Source organism: Suncus etruscus, chromosome 9, assembly GCF_024139225.1.
Source record: "Suncus etruscus isolate mSunEtr1 chromosome 9, mSunEtr1.pri.cur, whole genome shotgun sequence".
Classification (NCBI taxonomy): Eukaryota; Metazoa; Chordata; class Mammalia; order Eulipotyphla; family Soricidae; genus Suncus; species Suncus etruscus.
Window position 1 is genome coordinate 83,660,454 of NC_064856.1, and position 21,293 is coordinate 83,681,746.

Consider the following 21,293-nt stretch of genomic DNA (forward strand, 5'->3'; position numbering starts at 1 on the left):
GAGAGAGAGAGAGAGAGAGAGAGAGAGAGAGAGAGAGAGAGAGAGAGAGATCTTTCTCAAAGTTGGTGCAGGACAAATGATAGAATAAAAGAAAAAATTTGTGTAAAAAAATAGAATTTGTGTATTTTCCACCAACTTTTCCTTCAAATCTAAATGATGGCACTCCAGAACTTTGTGGAAGATTTTTGTGTGTGTGTGTGTGTGTGTGGTTTGTGGGTCACACCCAGCAGTGCTCAGGGGTCACTCCTGGCTCCATACTCAAAAATTGCTCCTGGCAGGCACGGGGGACCATATGGGATGCCGGGGTTCAAACCGATGACTTCCAAATGCCTAATCTCCATGCTATCTCTCCAGCCCCATGAAAGATTTAATTACGGAAACAGCAGGTCCATATGTGCCCATCAGAGTACTTGGACTTAAGAAACTTTACATTTCTTTTGTTTCTCTAAATCAAAATCTGAGTCTGTTTTGAGCCTCGTCTGGTCAGGCAAGTGGAAATTAATGGGCTTCTGCCTCCTCTGCTTACACAGACCATGTGATGAAGTTGGAGCACCAAGAATGGATCTATTCCAGCCACCCTGGATGGGACTTTGTCCAAATCTTAGGAGTGCTTCAAAGTCGGTCACACTCCAGCTCTTAGGTCCACTTGGAAAAAGGAATCTTTGCCTTTGGGCTTTCTGGGAAATTCTCCTTGAAAGCAAACTGAATACCCACAGCTGGAACTTTAGAACATGCATTCTCCTCCAGACTTAGAAAAAGCTTTCAAGTGATTCATAACCACAGCTTATTCAGTCTTTCTTCTTGTAGACACTTGCTTGCAAAAATTGTTGTTACCTCCTTTCAGCACCCAGTTCTTGTACAGAATGATCATTTCCAATTCTCATTTGTTATAGTGGTCTGGTCCTTTTTCTGCCCTAAATTCATGCCCCTATTGTATGTGTTGTTCCCAGCACTGCTGGGAAGGAATGAGGCAAAGAAGGAGGAAGCCTAGAGAATACTTACCTCTGCCCATATGCTCAGGGCCTTTCACTTAATTTTTCTGTGATTTCCTTCACATGACAGAAGTTCAATTCTTTGGCCCTGGGTTAGGCTTATAAGTAGTGAGAAGAGGAGGCACAGAAGAGGGGCAGGAGGAAAGGAATGTAGAAAGTGGTCAGAGTAGTAGTTTGTGTAGCTACTCTGGCAGGTGTCCATGCAAGGACCTTGTTTCCAGCTGGTCTTTAGCTGTTTATCTAGCAGAACACAGCTGTGTTCTTGTCTTTCTGCTCTCCCCATCTCTTCTCTTACACACATACAAACACACACACACACACACACACACTTCTCCTCTTTAGTAATTGCTTTATATGTACTCTTTCCTCCCCACTTTCCCTTATCCCCAGAATGAATTGGGGGTACAGAATCCCAACTTCAGCCCCACCAGTTTTTAAGTTCTCTTAATTTCTTCTAACCCATGAACTCTTGCAATTCAATAACTCTGGCAATAATGATGAACTGTTTGGCATCTTCAGAGGCTGGGACCTTTCTTCCTGAGTAAGAAGGAGGAATATCCTCCTGCTTAGGGTGGAAAAAAACTGTGCATGATTGCAATGATTTTATAAAAATTATTTTGTCTTAGAGTTAAGGAAATATCACTGATCAGGTACCTCTAGTGTGCCATACTCCACTGATCTTTGAACAGACGTTGAAATGAATCCAATAGTCTGAAAAATATGCTATGATACAATTGCTTTCACACCCAATGAGACAGCAGGCACAGAGATGGTGAAATGCTGGTCAAATTAATTTACTTCTCTTGGCTTCCTTATCTCCCTCTGTCGAGGAGCATGGACCCAGTGCCTCCTATTCTTTCTAGCTGGAACTTTCTAAATGTTTTGAAAGCCTTGGGTAGATATTGCTCTATCAGTAGTACTTGGTGGATTGACAGATAAGACAAGCGCTGGGTTTTATCATCATAATAGTTATTAAACTATTCAGTTACCAAGACTCACATTGCCCCCCACTTTTTTTTGTCCCAGACAAATAGGAACTTCTTTCTCAAAGACTGTTTCTGGGCCGAAGTGGTGGCGCAGTGGTAGGGCATTTGCCTTGCACAAGTCTGACCAAGGATGGACCAAGGTTCAATCCCCTGGTTTCCCTTATGGTCCCCCAAGCCAGGAGAAATTTCTGAGCACATAGCCAGGAGTAACACCTGAGCAATACAGGGTATGGCCCAAAAACAAAAACAAAACAAAATTATGTTTCCTACACAACAAGACATGAAATTATTATAGCTACTTGAAGACTTAGGTGGACATATATTCTGCCAGGAGCAATGAAGACTTAGGTGGACATGTAATCTTCCAGAGCAATATTCTTGGGGTCAATTCAGTGAAGTTAAAGGAATGCCTTATAATAGAATCCAATTTTGTCAGCAATACTGGAAAGCTTTCTACATCCAATCTGGCCTAGAGCTGACTTACCTTTTACAGGACAAAGGCCTACAGTTAGGACGGGGTTGTTTAAGGCATGTCAGTGCTCCTTTCCCAGCCAATGTAAGACCCCTGATTGTTCTTCTATCCTAAATCCCTTTGATCTGTCACCCCAGCAAGGGCCTCCTTGTGATTAGCTTTGATCAGATACCTTCTTCTGAGTAGATAACTGCAAGGGACCAGCAAACAATGGGTCTCACTGGAATGGCTGATCAAAATGACCTGGATCTACCCCTGTGACCCCACAACCCCAGTGCAGAAACACCAGATCTAGATTTTGGATGAATTGTGTGTTTCTCTTTTCTTCTATTTTACAACCCAATCTCTTAAATTCAGAGTCCTAGTCCAGTCATACCTAGATTCCTGCTATCTCAGAGACCTGGAATCTATTTAACAAGATTTAACTGCTATTAGTTTAGAGTCTGCTCTCCTTCTAGCTCGAAGGCAGGGATGTTACAAGGTGGTGTCCTTCTCAGGAACTTGGAAATAGTTTTAGCTAATGGCTTCCCATGGAATCCTGATAACAAAGCAGCCAGCAAGGAGCCAGCTTTCAGAAACACAAGAAGAGGAGTGAAAATGTTAAGCCAGAAAGATGAGACCTTGGGGAACCTGCTAGGGAGAGGCAAGAAGTCACAGTTTAAGTGGGTTGCCTCAGCTCTCCAGCACAGGACATAGGATGCTTAGGATTTTTATGTGCTCCTGTGATACCTGCAGACCTCATGGACCTGGGACCATCTGTTCTCCAAAACAGGCTTCCTTACCCAGAAAGTTCATCCAAAGAAGGAAATTCCCTTGGCACTTATCAAAAGCTCAGATCTTTTAATCAGATTTTTAATGTGAGCTACTTAGGGCAGACACTGGTATAGAAAGTTTTTTTTTCTTGGCTGGCAATATGTATTGACTACAGAATAAGCCTTCCAAGAACCAGGGATAAAAATAGATTTTCTGTCTCCTTTACCAACTATCATGAGAGTCCAGAAGAACAAAGAGGGGCTAGAAACTCCTTATTCTATTTTGGGAAAGGTGTGTCTTTATTTGGTGGTTGTAGATAATAAAGTAATGCAGAGCCAGAAGGATGTTCCACGCAATGATTTTCAAACTCTACTAGAAGGAAAGAGTTTCAAACTCTTTAACCAGAAATCTCTAATCTCAAATGATTTCCAGACTCTTTACAAAGAGCATGGTGTTCAGGAAAGTTCCCCAAATGTTCTCAAGCAGGTAAGCCAAGGCCAAATTCACCAGGGTGCTCCTACAATTCCAGACAGGGAAACTGCTTTATTCTGGTTCTGTATTTGGGCTGTGTTACCATGGTTTCATGATAAAGAAATGTTTGTTTTGAACCTCATGCACTGCTCCAAAGCTTTATTTCATAAAGGAAAAAATGAGGGGGATGGTGAGAGAAAGCTGTGGCCGCCTACTAAGTTTGACTCTCTTCACCTGCCGCTGTTACTTAACTCCTCTACTTTAAGGTTTGCTTTGTTTTTGTTTTTAGTCAGTAGAATCAACTCTAAAAGGTTTTCTCTTTTTTTTCTCTTTTTGGTTGGGAGGGTCATATCTCGCAGTGCTCGGCACTGTACTAAGAAAGCAATCCTGGCAGGCCAGGGGACCATTTGGGGTAACAGGGATCCAACCTAGGTCAGCCGTATGCAAAGCAAAAACTCCACCCACTGTGCTATTGCTTCGGCCTCAAGATCTGATTCTTAGTCGCATCTGCTTGATCATTTCTCATAGTTCAGTTTTTGCTGCGTTGGGGAGTCATACCTGATGGTGCTCCAAGGACCCAGGGCCACTCTTATGGCTTGTGGGAAGGAGTTTAAACCCAGGACCTTACACATGCAAAACATGTGTTCTAGCACTTGAGCCACAGCCCAGCCCCTCTGGTCTAATAACCCTTTTTACAATTATTTCTTATCTTGGTATTTTTGTTGCTGTTGTTCATTTTGCTTTGTTTTGGGGTCACGCCAGGTGATGCTCAGGATTTACTTGGCTTGAGAGACTTACTTACTTGAAAGATCCTTCAAGAAGATTCTGCGCTGTACTGTTTCTCTGGCCCTAGTTACTAATCTTTTTTTCATACCTTGAAACTTCCAAATCTAAAGTTTTTTGGGGTCTAGATCTACTGTTTTTTTCTTTTACTGATCATCTTTATTTTCTGGTCCTTGTTATAATTTGTTTTCTTTGTTTAATCTTAGCTAATCTTGAAAGCTAGTTTAGGCATAAGTCTTCAAAGAGGATTTATGATTGCTCTGCTCAATTCTGGAGGCAATTCAAGCCTCTTCTGTGGCAATAATCAACCAATCTCTTCAAGGTTAGTTGTATCTTTCTAAATTTCTCTGTTTCACCCTGCTTTCTCCGGAAATTTGAGCTCTTAACTGTCAGTCTGGCATTTGTCTTTCAGGAAAACCTGCCTGTAAAAGCTAGTTGCTTGCTACTCTGGTATATTAGTTCAAGGTTCTTTTTTTAGTGTGTGTGTGTGTGTGTGTGTGTGTGTGTGTGTGTGTGTGTGTGTGTGTGTGTGTGTGTGTGTGTATGTGTAGGGGAGGAGAAAGGGAGTGGCAGGTGGAGTCCTTACATCATGCTGTTTTTGCCATGCACTAAAAAGTATGTTTTGTCCAGATCTAGTTGTTATTTAGTATGTTGGTGCTTATGAGCATATATTCTGCCATAAGACAGGAGGAAGATCTTACTTAGTTTCAAGAATCCTGTTTATAGATCCCTTGTGCTTTTTCTTTTTGTTGGAATGTCTTCACATTTAAAGACCTGTCATCTTGCTCCTCTAGAGACCCGCAGGCCATGCTACCTAAAGAAAAAGATAAACTAGAAGCCGAGATAAGCTATGTCATCCCAGAAAGCATTTTTACATTTTTTTTTCTTGCAAAAGAAATCTAGATTCTGACTCTCTGATCCTCTATCTGGGCATTTTCCTTTTATCCTCTCACATGTAGATTAAAGCCCATTTTTGTGACAGTTCAAAGTTTTATCTTTGAACAGTGCTTTATAGATGGTGAGATACTTACATATACATTGAGCTGCCTGATCTTTTCAGCACCCCTCTGAGCAGGCAGCCCTGTCTCCATTTCAGAAGAAGACACTACAAGCTTAGAGTCTAGCTGGTTTGTTTCAGATCTATTTGTCAGTATACCAGGGCCCACACCCATATCTTCTGACTCCAAATCCATTGCTTTCTCCTATTCAACTTGCTTTCAGAGACAAGAAAAGTAAACTGCACCGAGCCATCCTTTCATCTAATTATTGCTCATCCTTCAAACTCTAGGCCCTGTTCCAGGCTAGAGGGTATCATTGACAACCAAGTACAGTCTAGTTGGTGGCAGATAGTAAATAAACATGCAACAGTATAATGCCAGAGAATAGCAACTGCTGTGGCCATAAATAAACCAGCATGTGGGGATAGATAAATGGGACTCTGGTGGGGGCTGATAGATGGAATGGAGGAGGCAGCCATGCAAGAACTGAGAGTAGCCAAAGGAGATGGGGCAACAGATATAAGTCTGGGGGGTTAGAGTGGGAGAACAGCCATGGGCTTGGAATCACTGTGGACTCTGTGAGCTCTTAGCTAAAGGCAGAGTGATGGCAACTGAGAGGGAATGAGGGGTTGGGGAGCATGTTAAGGAAGGTTGATGGCAAAAGTTAAATTGCCATTTTTGTAAAACGAAGGCCTGAAAAGTAAAGTAAAAGGAAAGGCCTGTAAAAGGAAGTAAAAGGAAAGCCTGACCCTTGCACAAACCTTTGTTTCCATTTGAACAAGAATTCATATATGCATGACTCTGGCTTTAACAAATCTCTTATGTTTGTGTCTTTCACAGGCCTACAGGTTTTCCCAGCTTCCTGAAATGGTCATGGGTTCTCCACCTCCACCAGTACCTCCCCGAACGGGTCCCGTGGCTGTCACTTCTCTTAGGCGGTAACACATTCCTTTCTTGGCCTACGTTCAAACATTTGAGTCATATTTGGTCCTGTGTCCCTGAATCCAAAAGTCTTTCTTCTGACTCAAATCCAACCTTAAAAGAAAAAAACTTCAGTGGTACTTTAAAACAAGACAAACCATAGAAACGCACTAAACAAAAAATAGCAAAACTTCCATGACAATAATCTCTCTCAATGTCAATTGTCTAAATGCACTAATTAAGAGAAACTTAGTGGCAAAATGGATCAGAACATTGAATCCAACATTCTTCTGCCTGCAAGAAATACATTTGACTAGTCAGAGAAAACACAGACTCAAAGTGGAAGGTTAGATAGAATATAGTCCTTCAGGCAAACAACTGCCTTAAAAAAGCTAGGGTTGCCATAATATAATATCAGACAACATAGACTTCAGGCCAAAAGTCTTCCTTCTAGACATCTAGTTATCTCTTCTCTATAAAAAACCAGGGTACCTGAGAACCATGAAGGAAGTGGGGACCAAGAGGATTGACCACCTTTCATGTCATTTTAATGAGAAAGTCCTTAGAATCCATAACTGAAGAAACCCAAGGTGAATTGCTCCAACCCCTAAACACCCCACACTTCGATCCTGAACATCTAGAAATTACCTTTGGAACTAGAGATTCATAGTTCAATGGTAGAGCACTTGGCTTTCAGGTATTAGGCCCTGGGTCTGATCTTGGTACTCTATCTCACATACACACAAAATAAATTAAAATGACACAAGCTTGGGTCACTATAACACTGCCTTTGGCCACGTTTGCACACTTCACATCCTTTTGTAGATTTAGGAGGGTCCTGAGAGGCCAAAAAAGCAGTTAGGTTGGCCAACCTAAATCAGAATTTCTAAGATGAACAGACTGAAAAAGCAGGAACAGAGATATGACAGAAAGTGGTTGGTTGGGAAGCTCTGCTCTGGACTGATATAAAAAGCACACGTTTGAAATAAAGACAGGTTGAAGAACAAAAACCAGAGACCCTGGGATAGCATGGAATCAAATCACAGAACCAATTGTACCCTGGTCCTCCTGCACCATGGAATGCAAAGGGACACACTCTCATTCCAGTAGTAGAATGTAAGACTTGGGGCCGGCGCGGTGGCGCTAGAGGTAAGGTGTCTGCCTTGCCAGCACTAGCCTAAGACAAACCGCGGTTCGATCCCCCAGCGTCCCACATGGTCCCCTAAGTCAGGAGTGACTTCTGAGCGCATAGCCAGGAGTAACCCCTGAGCATCACAGGGTGTGGCCCAAAAAACAAAAAACGAACAAAAACAAAAAACAAAAAAAGAATGTAAGACTCTCTTCCCTTCACATCAGGATCCTCAGCAGCATTTAGGAACAGTTTCCAGGGTTCAAGTGCCCCCACCAGTGTCTGCTGTGGCATCCCAGGTTCTGGGTTTCATCCATGGGATCCTGTGTATGGATCAGTGGCCAGAAATGTTCCCAAGACAAGTTTTCTGATGGAACAGCAGTTACCTGGAAAAGTGTATGAAACTCCTGGTCCAGGGAGTGAGCTGGTGGGAGAGAAGAAGAATGAGGGATGAAGAGAGGGAGGAGACTCCACCCAGAGCTTTCAGTACTGGCTTGCTAGAGCATCAAATCATCCCAGATCTAGGCCAAAGGATAGGAAAGCAGGTAGAGACCCTAGCTGACTCAGATTCTATCCCCGGCACCCCATATGGCCCCCTCAGTCTAACCTGGAGTGATATTGGTGTGACCCTAAAATATAAAGCAAAAAAAATCATTCCAGCTCTGGATTCAACTCTCCCTGTGCCATGCCATGAGGAGCCATGCAGGGATGCTTAGTTATTACAGAGGGTCCTGGGTAGGAGAAGCGTCACATCTGTCCTTTGTGATAGGCTTGCTGCAAACCGGCGATTATTCATTTCTCTCTCAGTCACCAGTCTCCTCCCTCATTAGCCCCCTTCTGTACAGCCTACAGTTCTTGACAATTATTAGGTCACTGCCTGCCATCCAAGCCTAAATTACCCAGTGGGGGGGGACCCTGGACCTCAGACCTCTCTGCCTCTCCAGTGGGCTCCCTCGCTGAGATTTTATTGCTTTTCACTGCAAGAGCCAACCCCCTTTCTGACCGAGGGAGTTGGCAACCGACCACTGCAGTGGCTGCCTTTGCCTCTCTCCCAATTTATTTATTTAGAAAAGAATGTGACATTTTATTTTTACTTATAGATGTATTACACATGAATTTAGAAATAAAATTTAGAAATAAAATTAGTGTGGGGTACTAAAATACTGATACTTGAAGCTCTAACACCTGGAGTCCCATCTGTAACCTAGAAGACAAAGCCTGTAGATAAGGCCCCTCTCTTCCAGGCTGGGAGAGGCTGGTGTCCAGCTCAGTATCAACTGGCACTAAGTGGGGAATATGTGTTAAATGGGTCGGATTTGCTGCTTGCGCGCGCGCACACACACACACACACACACACACACACACACACACCACACAATAACCCCAGCAAAGTTCCTTTGTTCGCAATGCACAGTGCGCTCGCTTTCTCTACCTGTACCCCCTGCCCTAGCAGCGGGGTGTGCGGTGCTCTGCAGCCTTCCAGGGTCAAGGTCCCGGCCCGATGCTCTGGCTGGAACCGGGACTTGTCATTGGCTGCCGATGGCGTCATCCTCCCATCCGCAGCCAATCCCCCGCGCTAATTGCTTGGCTTCTTTTGATATAGAAATTAAGTGTCCTGCTCCCCTGAGACGCTGGAGCCTTGGAAATCTCAAAGCGCAGGCTGACCGCGGGGAGCCTGGGGCGGTGCCCCTCTTTGTTTCCGGGAATCCCACTTTTGTGGGACCCGGAGCCACTGCTGCTTTGGGGGGGGACAAGGCTCCGGGATGGAGGAAGTGGCTAAATCAGCCCCTCTCCCCAACCCAGGTCCACCTCGGACGTGGGCAGCAAGACCAGGATGACCGATTCTGCGGGGCCCGAGGCGGGCTCCCTGCACGACAGTGCGTCCTTCGCCCAGGTGTCCCGAGGCCCGGTGTCCGTGGCACAGCTGGACCAGTCGCCGTTGAATTACTCAGGTGGGCAAGAGGAGGAAAAAGCCTGCACAAGGGTCCAGCTGCCCCTGCCCCACTAGGGCCTGTTTTCTTACACCCCAAATGCACATCCAAAGTCCCCTCTTCCCCCATGTTCTCAAGACGTAACAAGTAATAATACAGCAGGTAGAGCGCTTGCCTTGCGTGCAGCCATCCTTCAGGAATGATTCCTGAGAGCAGAGTCAGGAGCAAACCCTGAACATTAGCTGGGCTCTTCCCCAGGTGGGACCCCTCTCCCCCAAAAAAGATAAACCCTTTCTGGTCCTCTCCTGATACATAGCTCTGGCTAGATATTTTCTTTTTAAAACAGGAGTTGAAGGATGACAAAACATTAAGATATGTTATTGATCAGCATATGTACATATAAATGTGTATATATATACATATATATGTATATATATATACACACACACCACACCTTGTACTAGATTTTAGAGATATTTTTGTTTTTCTAGTTAAAGCATTAAAGCTAAAACTAAGCCTCTCTCCTGTCTTCTCCCCAGAGGTACTCAAGATCTTCAGGCTGTGGACTTTAACATATGCAGGCAAATATTGATGTACTTTCAATTTATCTAAGTGACATCAAGCCCAATATGTCCTTTGGCATCTTTCCTTGATTTAAAGTTGTTCTCAAGATTTCTCCAGGTTTCCTCTGACTTATATCTCTTGTTTCTTCATTTAACTGCCATCTCAGATTCTGCTCTAGAATGTCAATTTAGCCTGTTATGACATACAGGCTGTTTCCAGGCTGGTTGTTGTTAGTAGTAGTGGGTTGTTCGTTTATTACAAACAATACCGAGACAAAGGTTGATGTTTGTCCACGCCCTCATTGCCTTTTCAGATTATTGAAATCATACCTTTTCGCAAAAATTACAAAGGCCATTTTTCAACTCCTGTACAGAAAATTCCACTAATGGGATCCATTCCTTCTTGTTCTTTCTCTTGACTCTTTAAAATCAATCTGTCCTTTAAAAAAATATATATACTGTCCTTGGATTAGAGAAATAAATCACAGGTCAATGCTTTGTATGAGAAAAATCTAGATTCAATCCCTGGCACCGCATGGGAACATTGACAGAGGAGGAAACAGCCTTGTCCACTTCCATGTGGGATCCAAGCTCCAACCAACCAAAATTATTAAAATGAAAGTATCCTCACAGGAATGCCACCTTGACCTGCTGGGAGAAAATTATTAAAATGAAAGTATCCTCACAGGAATGCCACCTTGACCTGCTGGGAGAAGATGGGGAGTCAGTCATGATTCTGGGAATGGAAGGGAAGCTCCTTACTTGTACAAAGCAAGACTGAATCCCAGGAGGTGTGTCTTATCCTGATGAGCAAGGGTACAGGACTGGGGCTCCAAGTAGAGGTGTGCTACCCACCCACACACCCACACACAAAATAATTCATCCCTTCTCCCAGCTTCCCCCAGCTTGTGCAGATGTCAGTTCAGTAGGCAGGGTGCTAGCCTAACCTCCCCTGTCTATCTCTTCCATGCCAGGTAATACGGTGCCGGCTGTGTTCGCCATTCCAGCTGCCAACCGCCCCGGCTTCACAGGCTACTTCATCCCGACCCCTCCCTCATCCTATAGAAACCAGGCCTGGATGTCCTATGCAGGAGAGAATGAGATCCCGAGCCAGTGGGCAGATTCGGTGAGTTCCCTCCCTGATAGCATGTCCCACTGGGTCCACTGCAGAGAAAAAAAAAAATGGAGAAGAAATTGGCAAGAAGTATTTGGGCTTTTCTGTTAGCTTCCAGCAACCGCAGTAACAAAGCCAGTGTGTACAGTTGGATGTCCTCTGACACTCCACACTTTCTACCAAATTCCACTCTTCCAAAGCAAGGTGACCTCAAGCAAGTAGGTTTTTATAGCAACTACCATTTTTATGAGTGGTTTCTAAGTGCCAACCTTAGAAGTTTTAGTTCATATATATCTAAGCTTTGATACCACTGTTTTATTGATGGGATCTTAATCTTTATGACTGTTCTATCAGATAGATGATATTACTCCCAGCATGTACCTCATTTTACAGACGAAAAAACAGAGAGCTTCTCAAGTCACCAAAATGGTGACATATCCTGCTCCACACACCTAGTAAAATCCAAAGCCATGGGGTGAGAGCAGTGGCTCAGGGATAGGGGTTTGCCTTGCACATGGCTGACCCAGGACAAACCTCAGTTCAATCCCCCAGTGTCCCATATGGTCCCCCAAGCCAAGAGCGATTTCTGGGTACAGAGCCAGAAGTAATCCCTGAATGTCACCGGGTGTGGCCCAAAAACCAAAAATAAAAGATCCAAGGCCAAAATTTAAAATGTACACTGTCCAGCTCCAAAGTCTTTAGTAGATTTGTTCATCTTTAAAAATGTATAAAACATTTATATGAGAGATTATAAAATAAAATGTTAGAAATACAGGCTGACTTTCCTGGTACATATGTCCTAAATTTCTTTGCCTGTGTTGCACTCAAGGACTGTCTCATCATGGCATGATGGGATCTTCCTTCATAACAAGTAGAAGAACATGACAGAGGCTCTGGTTCAGCCTGCATAGAAGATGGACAGAGTAGGTGAACCTACCTGTTTATACCGAATTCTGCCTCAGATTCACCTCTTAGGAGTTGGCAAGGGAAATATAAACAAAACTTCAAAACAAAGCAAACAAAATTAGCACAATGATGTCCTATAGACTTACATTCCTGTGTGAATCTCCATCATGGATAAGGAAGATTGAACCTGGGGGGGAGAGTATAGTGTTTGCCTTGCATGCAGGCTATCTTGGATTTAATCTCTGGCATCCTTATGGTCCCCTGAACCACCAGGTATGATCGATCCCTCAGTGCAGAGCCAGGAATACCCCCTGAGCACTGTTGGGTGTAAAATAATACTGATACTCTGTGTTATGATAGGGTTTAGTCTTAGCACTTGAAATATGAATTATATTAAGAAAAAAACATGATACCCCAGACTTGGGCCCTCTTTTTTTCTGTTCATCCCTAGGAGCCATATATTCTAGCCATAAAGATTCAATTCAGCTTCAACGTGGGTGTCTATTCTTATTTGAACAATGCTACAGTTAAGTGACATTATCAGGGTAAAGCTTTCTTCTTTATTTCCCCTCCCCCCCCCCAGCTCTGTGCTCAGGAGTCACTCCTGTCAGCACTCCAGGGACCATATGGGATGCTGGAAATGGAACCTGGGTCAGCCGTTGCAAGGCAAATGCCCTACCTGCTGTGCTATCACTCCAGCCCCAAAGCCTTCTGATGTGTGTTAACTTTCCTGATGACCAAAGCCGAACCCATTAATTTTCCAACATATTTTTAAATGTGTCACTTTATGCTTTAAAATTATTGAAAAAATTCTTTTCTCCTTCCAAAGAGGAATATAACTTAATTTATCTCTAACATATGATTTTGTATCATTATGCCTCCTTATGCTAAAATGATATTTGTAGGCTAGACTGATATTTTATAAGAATCTTACCCCTATGACAAATATCTTCAAACTATTATAATTTTAGAATTAATATGATGCCTCCATGTGTTCATTTTTCTTTCTCTGATCTTCCTCCCAGCTGGCCTAAGATCACTGAAAATGTCCCCATTTGTAGAGATATGCTCATTCTTTAGAATGCTTTTCCTGATGAGCTTTTATCTGCGAAGGAGGCATGTCTGGGCTCATTAGAATTGTTTGTAAAACTGGTGTAAATAATCTCTAAGAGAGGACATGGCAGGGTGGGAGTTTCATACTGTTAAGTTGGTAAATCTTGGCATCGGTTTGTGACTTTGGAAACCTCTTTGCCTCTGTGGTCAGTGTTTGCCCTTTTAAGCAACTCTAATCACTGGAGAATAGTTGACCTCTTTAGGGTTTCTTTGACCCCTAACATCTAAAATCTCAAAAAAGTAAATTGACTTGACCTAGGCAGACAGTGAACAAGCAGGTGTGATGCAACTCACCCTCTGCAGAAGATGACACAGCTTCTCTGTGGGAGTGACAGAAGGGTTTTTGGAAATCTTGGCCTTTGCTCTCCCCTCAAGACACATAGGAAAGAAAACTCAGCCTGGCATACGGCATGATCCAGATAGATGCATTTAAGTTCATATTGCCTTAAGAAATAAAGGAAAGGAAACCGGACAAATCAGCACTTAATCTTCCTCCCAGGAGGCCACTATCATTCTGGGTCCATACCCCTGTTGTGAAAGGAACTGTTTTCCTATTAGTGATTTTTAATTAAGAGGCAGATGATTGTTGCTGCCTGAATGGGCCTTTTCGGGAACCCATCAGTACCTGCAGTGAAGCAGGGCAGTGAGTGGAGGTTCTTGATTACACAGAGAAGGCTGTGCAGGGAACTTAGAGTCTAGTTATCATTTGGAGAAAGGTATCCCATTAGGGCAGAAGTAATGCACATCCTCAATGTGCATATGAGAAGAAACTCCTCATCATTTGGCTGTCTGACCTTGCTGATGCTATTATCAAGGCATCAGTAGGTGACTTCAATAAAATCAGCCCCCTGGCTACACAAATAGGTTTCTTCCTTGGTGCTGGGTAAGGAAGGAGCTTCCCAGGTTCAGCAGGACAGGTTGCTGTGATCTATCAGTAATGTCTGCTGTCGGCACTGGCTAGGGAAGTACTGGTATCAGCTAGTCCTAAATATTTTAGAAGCACATAGCTGAATTGTTTTTAATTTTTAAGAATTTATTGAATCGGGGCCGGAGAGATAGCATGGAGGTAAGGCGTTTGCCTTTCATGCAGGAGGTCATCGGTTCAAATCCCGGCATCCCATATGGTCCCCCGTGCCTGCCAGGAGCAATTTCTGAGCATGGAGCCAGGAATAACCCCTGAGCACTGCCGGGTGTGACCCAAAAACCAAAAAAAAAAAAAAAAAAGAATTTATTGAATCACCATGAATTACAAACTTACAAAGTTGTTCATCATTGATCTTCAGTCATACAGTTTTTGAGCACCAATCCATCACCAGTGTCTACTTCCTTCCACCAATGTCCCCAGTTTCCCTCCCAACCCCCAGCCTACCTCTATGGCAGACACTTTTCTTTTTTCCTTTTTTTAATTTTAGGCACTGTGGTTTGTAATAATGTCACTGAAAGAGTATCAGCCATATCACTTTACCTCCTTTCAGCACCCAGTTCTTGTCCAAAGTGATCACTTCCCACTATCATTGTCAAAGTGATCCCTTCTCAGCCCTCCTCATAGTATATTCACACTCATTTTTGGGCTACACAGAAACACAGTAGAAGAATAATACCCAAAGACAGTAGAAACAAAGCCAGGAGGACCAAACCCTGATAGGAAGCTAGCCCTAAATTTTGACTAAGAAGAGAAATTGGCTTTCACCTGCAGCTGCTCTAAGAGAGGCAGAGTTTCTCATATCCTCATCATTCCCACTTCTGAGTATTACCCTGAGGCCATACCAATGTGTCAGGGTTCTCTTTGGACAGTAACTCTTTTTTGTTTGTTTGTTTGTTTGGTTGGTTGGTTTTTTGTTTTGTTTTGTTTTTGTTGTTGTTGTTTTTGGGTCACACCCAGCGGTGCTCAGGGGTTACTCCTGGCTGTCTGCTCAGAAATAGCTCCTGGCAGGCACGGGGGACCATATGGGACACCGGGATTCGAACCAACCACCTTTGGTCCTGGATCGGCTGCTTGCAAGGCAAACGCCATTGTGCTATCTCTCCGGGCCCTGGACATTAACTCTTAACTCCAGCACACACAGTTCAGATAAGCTCTAACTGAATTAGAAATGTGGGGAAGAGGGACATGGCAGCTTCCTTAGGCTCCCTGCTCCCATGCAAAGTATTCAGCTCTGGCCATAGCTCTACATTGCTCTTGAACACTAAATCACCAGCTATTGTGACCCAAGGACAGTCTCACCCTGACTTTTCTCTAAGGTGCAGGTGAAATCCTCCAGATTTTTGTGTCTAAACCACACCATTATCATTGACTTGTTCCTTTAATTTCCTTTGTCAGATCTTGTGACAAAATTAAGGAACCAATCAGGGACTGGAGCAGTAGCGAAAGCAATAAGACATCTGTCTTGCCAGCGCTAGCTTAGGACAGACCGCAGTTAGAACCCCCAGCATCCCATATGCCCCCCACAAGCGAGGAGTGATTTCTGAGCGCATAACCAGAAGTAACCCCTGATCATCAACGGGTGTGACCCAAAAACCAAAATTAAAGAAACAATCTTGGATTATACATCCCATTTAGTTAGGGTCCTCCTGAAACTATATAGGACCTATAGAGGTAGCTTCAGAAATCTTCTCTTCTTGAGGCCAGAGATAGCATGGAGGTAGGGCATTTGCCTTGCATGCAGAAGGATGGTGGTTCGAATCCTGGTATCCCATATGGTCCCCCGAGCCTGCCAGGAGCGATTTCTGAGCAAAGAGCCGGGAGTAACCCCTGAACACTGCCAGGTGTGACCCAAAAACCAAAAAAGAAATAATCTCCTTTCAAGTTCCAAGGGCCACCTTCAGAGCATTCTTTCGAAACTGTAGTCCCTTCCTCAACACCTCAGATGGGCCCCATTTGTGGCTCGCAGGTGGATTAACAGTCATGCATCTCAAGAGAGCTGCCTTCTCAAGCTGGGGAGATGTTGGTAAAACATCTAGTAGGGAGTGTGCCTTTCTGCAATTTCCCAAAACTAAATTTCTAAGCCATCGCCCAACCCTTACCAGGACCCAGTGGAGTCTGTCTAGAAAGAATGGCACATGCTACATGCTCAGAAATGTGCAGAGAATGTCCTGAGGGCACTGGAGAAGTTGAAACTCCACCCTCTGCATTCAGCTTCTTTCTTATCTGGCCCTGCCTACCCATCTATTGTGCACCTTGCGCAAATTTTCTATCCTACAATGTGGCCTACAATATAACCTACAATGTGGGCCAAATTGAATTCCCCCTCTACCACCCCCCAAAAAAAAGGGCACAGTGCTCTTATGCTTTTTTTTTTGAAGGTGGGCAGTTTGGGATGCACTTAGCATTTCTTGGGGTCATTCAGAAATTACTCCTGATTGTGCTCAGGGGACCATATGGGATGCTAGGGATTGAACCCAGGTCAGCCACCAGGCAAATGCTCTACTCACTTTATTGTTGCTCTGTTCCAGCTCTTGTGATTTGGCATTTGTTTTTCCCTATTTCTGGAATGCTTCTCCCACTTTTTCTTCCTGCCACAGCCTATTCATCTTCCAAACTCAGAGAGATTGCTTGCCCTCACAAGTGGTCTGACTTCTTACATGAATCCAATTCCCTGTGTCAGCCTATGCCTACATCATTTCAAGATGTTTGTCTGGCAGTGTGGCATCTAACTTTATGGGGTATAAAATCTTTTTGTAAGTTACTGTGGAGCAGACTCCAGTGGGTGGCACTGTTTCTAGGGAAAGTCAATCCTGAACATTGTTAACTACGCCTTATGACTGGAGGTGTCCATGTGGTTAAGCAAAGAAATGTGTGTTCTATTTTGAATAAGAAAAAAAAATAAAATAATAAAATAATTTTAAAAAGCCAAGATCATGTCTCACATACACTTCCAGCTCTTAGAGCCATGACACCTTAGACTCTGCTTCTGTTTTCTCTTCTAAAATCAAAATAGCGCTTCCTACATCCTAAACTGTTGCTTTAAGGATGAAAGGAGATCATGTTTGATTTAAAGATTTAAGGAGATCATGTTTGGAAGGCTCCAAGGACACAGTCTATGTGGTCTTAACCCTTGCCATAAATAATATGTTCTTGAGTTCTTTTTTTTTTTTTTGTTCTTGAGTTCTTGAGGTTATGAAAGAACACACATTTCTTACCCAACTGTTCATCAGTCATCAACCTCATTCCCAGATTGCACAGCAAAGAAAAGAAACAGATAATTAGAGTGCATATTGGAGTGCATAGTGTGTCAGAAAGCCATAGAATTCTGCTTTCCCCAACTCCCTCCAAGAGAGAGAGGGAGGGAGGGAAGGAGGGAGGGAGGGAGGGGAGGGGGGAGGGAGGGAAGAAGGAAGGAAGGAAGGAAGAGGGGGGGAGGGAGGGAAGAAGGAAGGGAGGGAGGGAGGGAGGGAAGAAGAGAGGGAGGGAGGGAGGGAGGGAGGGAAGAAGAGAGGGAGGGAAGAAGAGAGTGAGGGAGGGAGGAAGAAAGGGAGGGAGGGAGGGAGGAGGGAGGAAGAGAGGGAGGGAGGAAGAAAGGGAGGGAGGGAGGGAGGGAAGAAGAGAGGGAGGGAGGGAGGGAGGGAGGGAGGAAGAAAGAGAGGGAGGGAGGAAGAAAGAGAGGGAGGGAAGAAGAAAGGGAGGGAGGGAGGAAGGCAGGCAGGCAGACAGACAGAAAGAAAGAAAGAAAGAAAGAAAGAAAGAAAGAAAGAAAGAAAGAAAGAAAGAAAGAAAGAAAGAAAGAAAGAAAGAAAGAAAGAAAGAAAGAAAGAAAGAAAGAAAGAAAGAAAGAAAGAAGGAAGGAAGGAAGGAAAAGCAGTGCAGTTAAACTTAAACTGCATGGATTTGAACTTTGCAGATCCACTAAGAGGATTTTACACTTCTACTTCTGCTTTCATGAATTCAGCCCAACATGAATTGTAAATGTAGAGGGTTGGCCATAGGGTCTTGAACATCTGTAGATTTGGGGATTCTACATGCTGAAATCAATTCCTCTTATCAGATACCAAAGGAAAATGGTAGTTAAGTTTAAAGGAAGCTAAAAATCATATGCAGATTTTCAACTAAGGTGAGTGCTAGCACTCTTCACTTCTGTATTATACAAAGATCAACTGTACTTCCATTTAATGCAGATTATGTTCATATTTAAAAGATGGCCAGGTAGTTCAGGTGCAGACTCAGGTATGTTCCAACTCTTTGCAATAGCGAGGTATAAAGCAACCATATTAATTACCCAACCAACACAACCTCAGTTCTAAACAAGTCTCAGGTTTTGTATTCATTCAATGACATGAAGCTGCCATTTTCTTCTAAATATGTCCTTGTCCTCAGTTTCCTCCTGTATTCAGCATGTCCTAGGACTTGAGATCCTTCCTAACCTCAGACCCTGGTCTTCTCTCTTAATCCACTACAGGTCCCCCTCCCTGGATACATTGAAGCTTACCCTCGCTCCCGTTATCAACAGAGCTCGCCATCCAGGCTCCATCGTCAGTATAGCCAGCCGAGCAGCATGCACCCCAGCTTGGAACAGGGCCCAGTGCCCTCCACAGCGGCATCACAACAGAGCCTGGCAGAGAATGACCCACCTGACACCCCCCTAACCAACATTTCCACAGCAGCCCTCGTAAAGGCTATCCGGGAAGAGGTGGCCAAGCTAGCCAAGAAACAGACAGACATGTTTGAGTTTCAGGTCTAAGGCCTTAGACCTGCAGGACTTAACCCTCGATGGCAAGAGCCCTATAATTTCTCTAATTGAACTTGTTGGGACTTGAGACATAGACTTTATATGAGTGTCCAAAACAGGTGAACATTGTGGCTTCAGGGAAACAGGGGACTCTCTGGAATGACTGGATTCTCAGCTTACTAAACTGATTATGCACCAAGAATTCCCTGTGTGGAATGATATGTCTGATATTCACTTATGTTATATGTTGGAACTGTGGGTGTATTTCTCTAGGAAGCCTTAGTCATAGGAGACCTAACTAATCTGCAGATTCCTGTGTGATGCCACTTTTGAATAAATTACCAGAAGGGGGAAGAACTAGCTCTGTCTTCGGTGACTTCTGCATGTTAACTGTTTCTGTGTAAAGACAACACAGATGTGTGATTAAGCACCGGACTCTACCAGTTCTCACTCAGCTGGGACTGTCATCCTTCAAATCACCTCGGGTCCATAAGAGAGACACACACTCCAGCCAAGAAACTTGAGCCCTTTGCTTTGAGAGGTTCATGTTCAAAGTCAAATGAATTTGGATGAAAATCAGTAAGTTCCATGACTGCACCTATAAATAGTCCTGACTCTTTTAATCCCCCGGTAATTAAACAAAGGCCAAGAAAAGAGAGAAGCTGAGAGGGAATGTTGGATTTGTGTTGACATCTTTTTGAAAGAGTGTTGTCATTTTGGAAACAGAGTGTGGCTCAAGTTAGGATCTAACTGAAAGAGGGTTGGTGCTAAGAGCTTTTAGAATCCTATGAAAAGAACAATGACTTGTCGCGTTTTTCCTTTGCCCTGCAGTGAAGGTGGCCTGAAAATGAAGCTTCTTTCTTTGGAGGGGGGTGGGGTGGGTTCATAGAGACATCAGCCTTTACAACAGAAGTGCTGTCTCTTCCACAGTCATGTCCAGCATGCTGCCCAGTGACATAAAAGGAAATGATCAGAGACCCGTTCGAAACAGAAACGGTGGATCCAGTCTCCCCAGGCTGCAGGCTCTTGTTTATACAAGCTTCTAAATATAGAAAATCTGTTGGCTTACTTTGACTGTAAATATAATTTTAAGAAGTGTATGGAGCTAGCCAGTCCCCTCCCTGCCCTGTAGTTAGGGGCTCTGGAGGACTCTTGCTGAAATGGTAGGGCTGCTGACCTTGAGACCAAACCTCCCTGGCACAGCCACTCAGTGTGGCCTTTACCTCACAGCGAGCCCTGAGGCAGCAGCCACTGATTGTCAACAAAAGCATAACAAAAGCTGCTGACTGGGGAAGCCATGGGAAGGAAAGCTCTGGTCTCCTCACCAACATGTGCCATGTTGGAGACTTCCTCGGTATCTGTTGAAGAACGAGGTTCTGTTCTGCCTCCACCCATGACCCATCTGGCTTCAGCTGTACCATTATTATTCCCTTCTCAGCCCATCTTTCCATTATCTTCATGAGTTTCTTTGGTCTTTACTGAGAGAAGGTGGTAGACATTTGAAAGTTGAGAGAAGAGTAGGAGTGAAACTTATTTGAACTGGAGATTCAAACTGTCAAAGCACAGACTTTTCCAATATGCCATTTTTATTTCCCAGTGACAAATTGCCCTTTCTGGAATGTTCCGGAGATGATGTGTCATGGAATTCCCATACAAGTCTCTTGTTCAGATGCTACTAGGTAGTGTCCTTTTGGTATGCTAGTTGATCTTTCATAGTGTTAGTTTTTTGTTACTTAAAAAAAATCAGCTATAAATAAAATGTATTTTTGTAATTTCCATGTGTATATATGGTATATTTCTACCAATGGCCAGTTGTTGTAGTCCAAAATCTAAATCAGCTTGCAAAACACTGTGGACAGTGCAAGATTTTACTGACAGGTTAATACAATGCCTAAATCTATCCAAATAGGTATTCAATGCACTAGAATGAACAAAGAGCCAAAGAAACTCAGCCTTTTCATGCAAATGGTATGAGTCTGATAAAGTCAGCTACATTGTCCCGCCTTATCAATAATATTTCATCAGTGCAACAATATCAACCCAGTATTTTGTCTACTTGGTAAATGCCTGGAAATACTGTATGTAAAAATTGAAGTTTCAAGACCTTAATGTAATTAAAATATATGCACATGCTTCAAACACAGTGTCTGAGCTTTTGGATGGTCCAGTGTCTTAACAAGAATGAGCCTACAGTTTGCTCCAGCATACAAAAAGGTTGGAGAAACAAATCGTTGTGATCTTTATAGGGTCCCAAGAAACACTGAGTTAGACAACTGAGACGACAAGAAATATAGCTTGCTAAATCACTTTCTTAAACTAGACACCTAAGGTTTAAGAAAAATAGATACTGGAGAAAAAGAAAACCAGTTGATTTTCAAGTTTTCTGAGACTGAAAGGTGTTTGGTTCTCTGAAGAGTCTCACAAAAATCATGGAGGTGGCAGATACCTGAAAAACTGACTCTGAGAAAGGGCTGATGGTCAAAGTGCCTCATGAAAGT

At 43.6% G+C, this 21,293-nt stretch overlaps 1 protein-coding gene across 3 annotated transcripts in view; it reads left to right on the top strand.

The window, feature by feature from the left end:
- The window catches only part of KIAA1549L (KIAA1549 like), a 311,480-nt gene extending 291,669 nt beyond the window's left edge, over nucleotides 1-19,811 (top strand). For all 3 annotated transcript variants that reach the window (XM_049780074.1, XM_049780075.1, XM_049780076.1), the window contains 4 exons: nucleotides 6,296-6,393; nucleotides 9,309-9,457; nucleotides 10,974-11,125; nucleotides 18,526-19,811. In XM_049780074.1, the coding sequence (XP_049636031.1) occupies nucleotides 6,296-6,393; nucleotides 9,309-9,457; nucleotides 10,974-11,125; nucleotides 18,526-18,807 (681 nt within the window). In that variant the 3' untranslated portion in view covers nucleotides 18,808-19,811. The remainder of the gene's footprint in view (nucleotides 1-6,295; nucleotides 6,394-9,308; nucleotides 9,458-10,973; nucleotides 11,126-18,525) is intronic.
- Nucleotides 19,812-21,293: the final 1,482 nt, after the last annotated feature.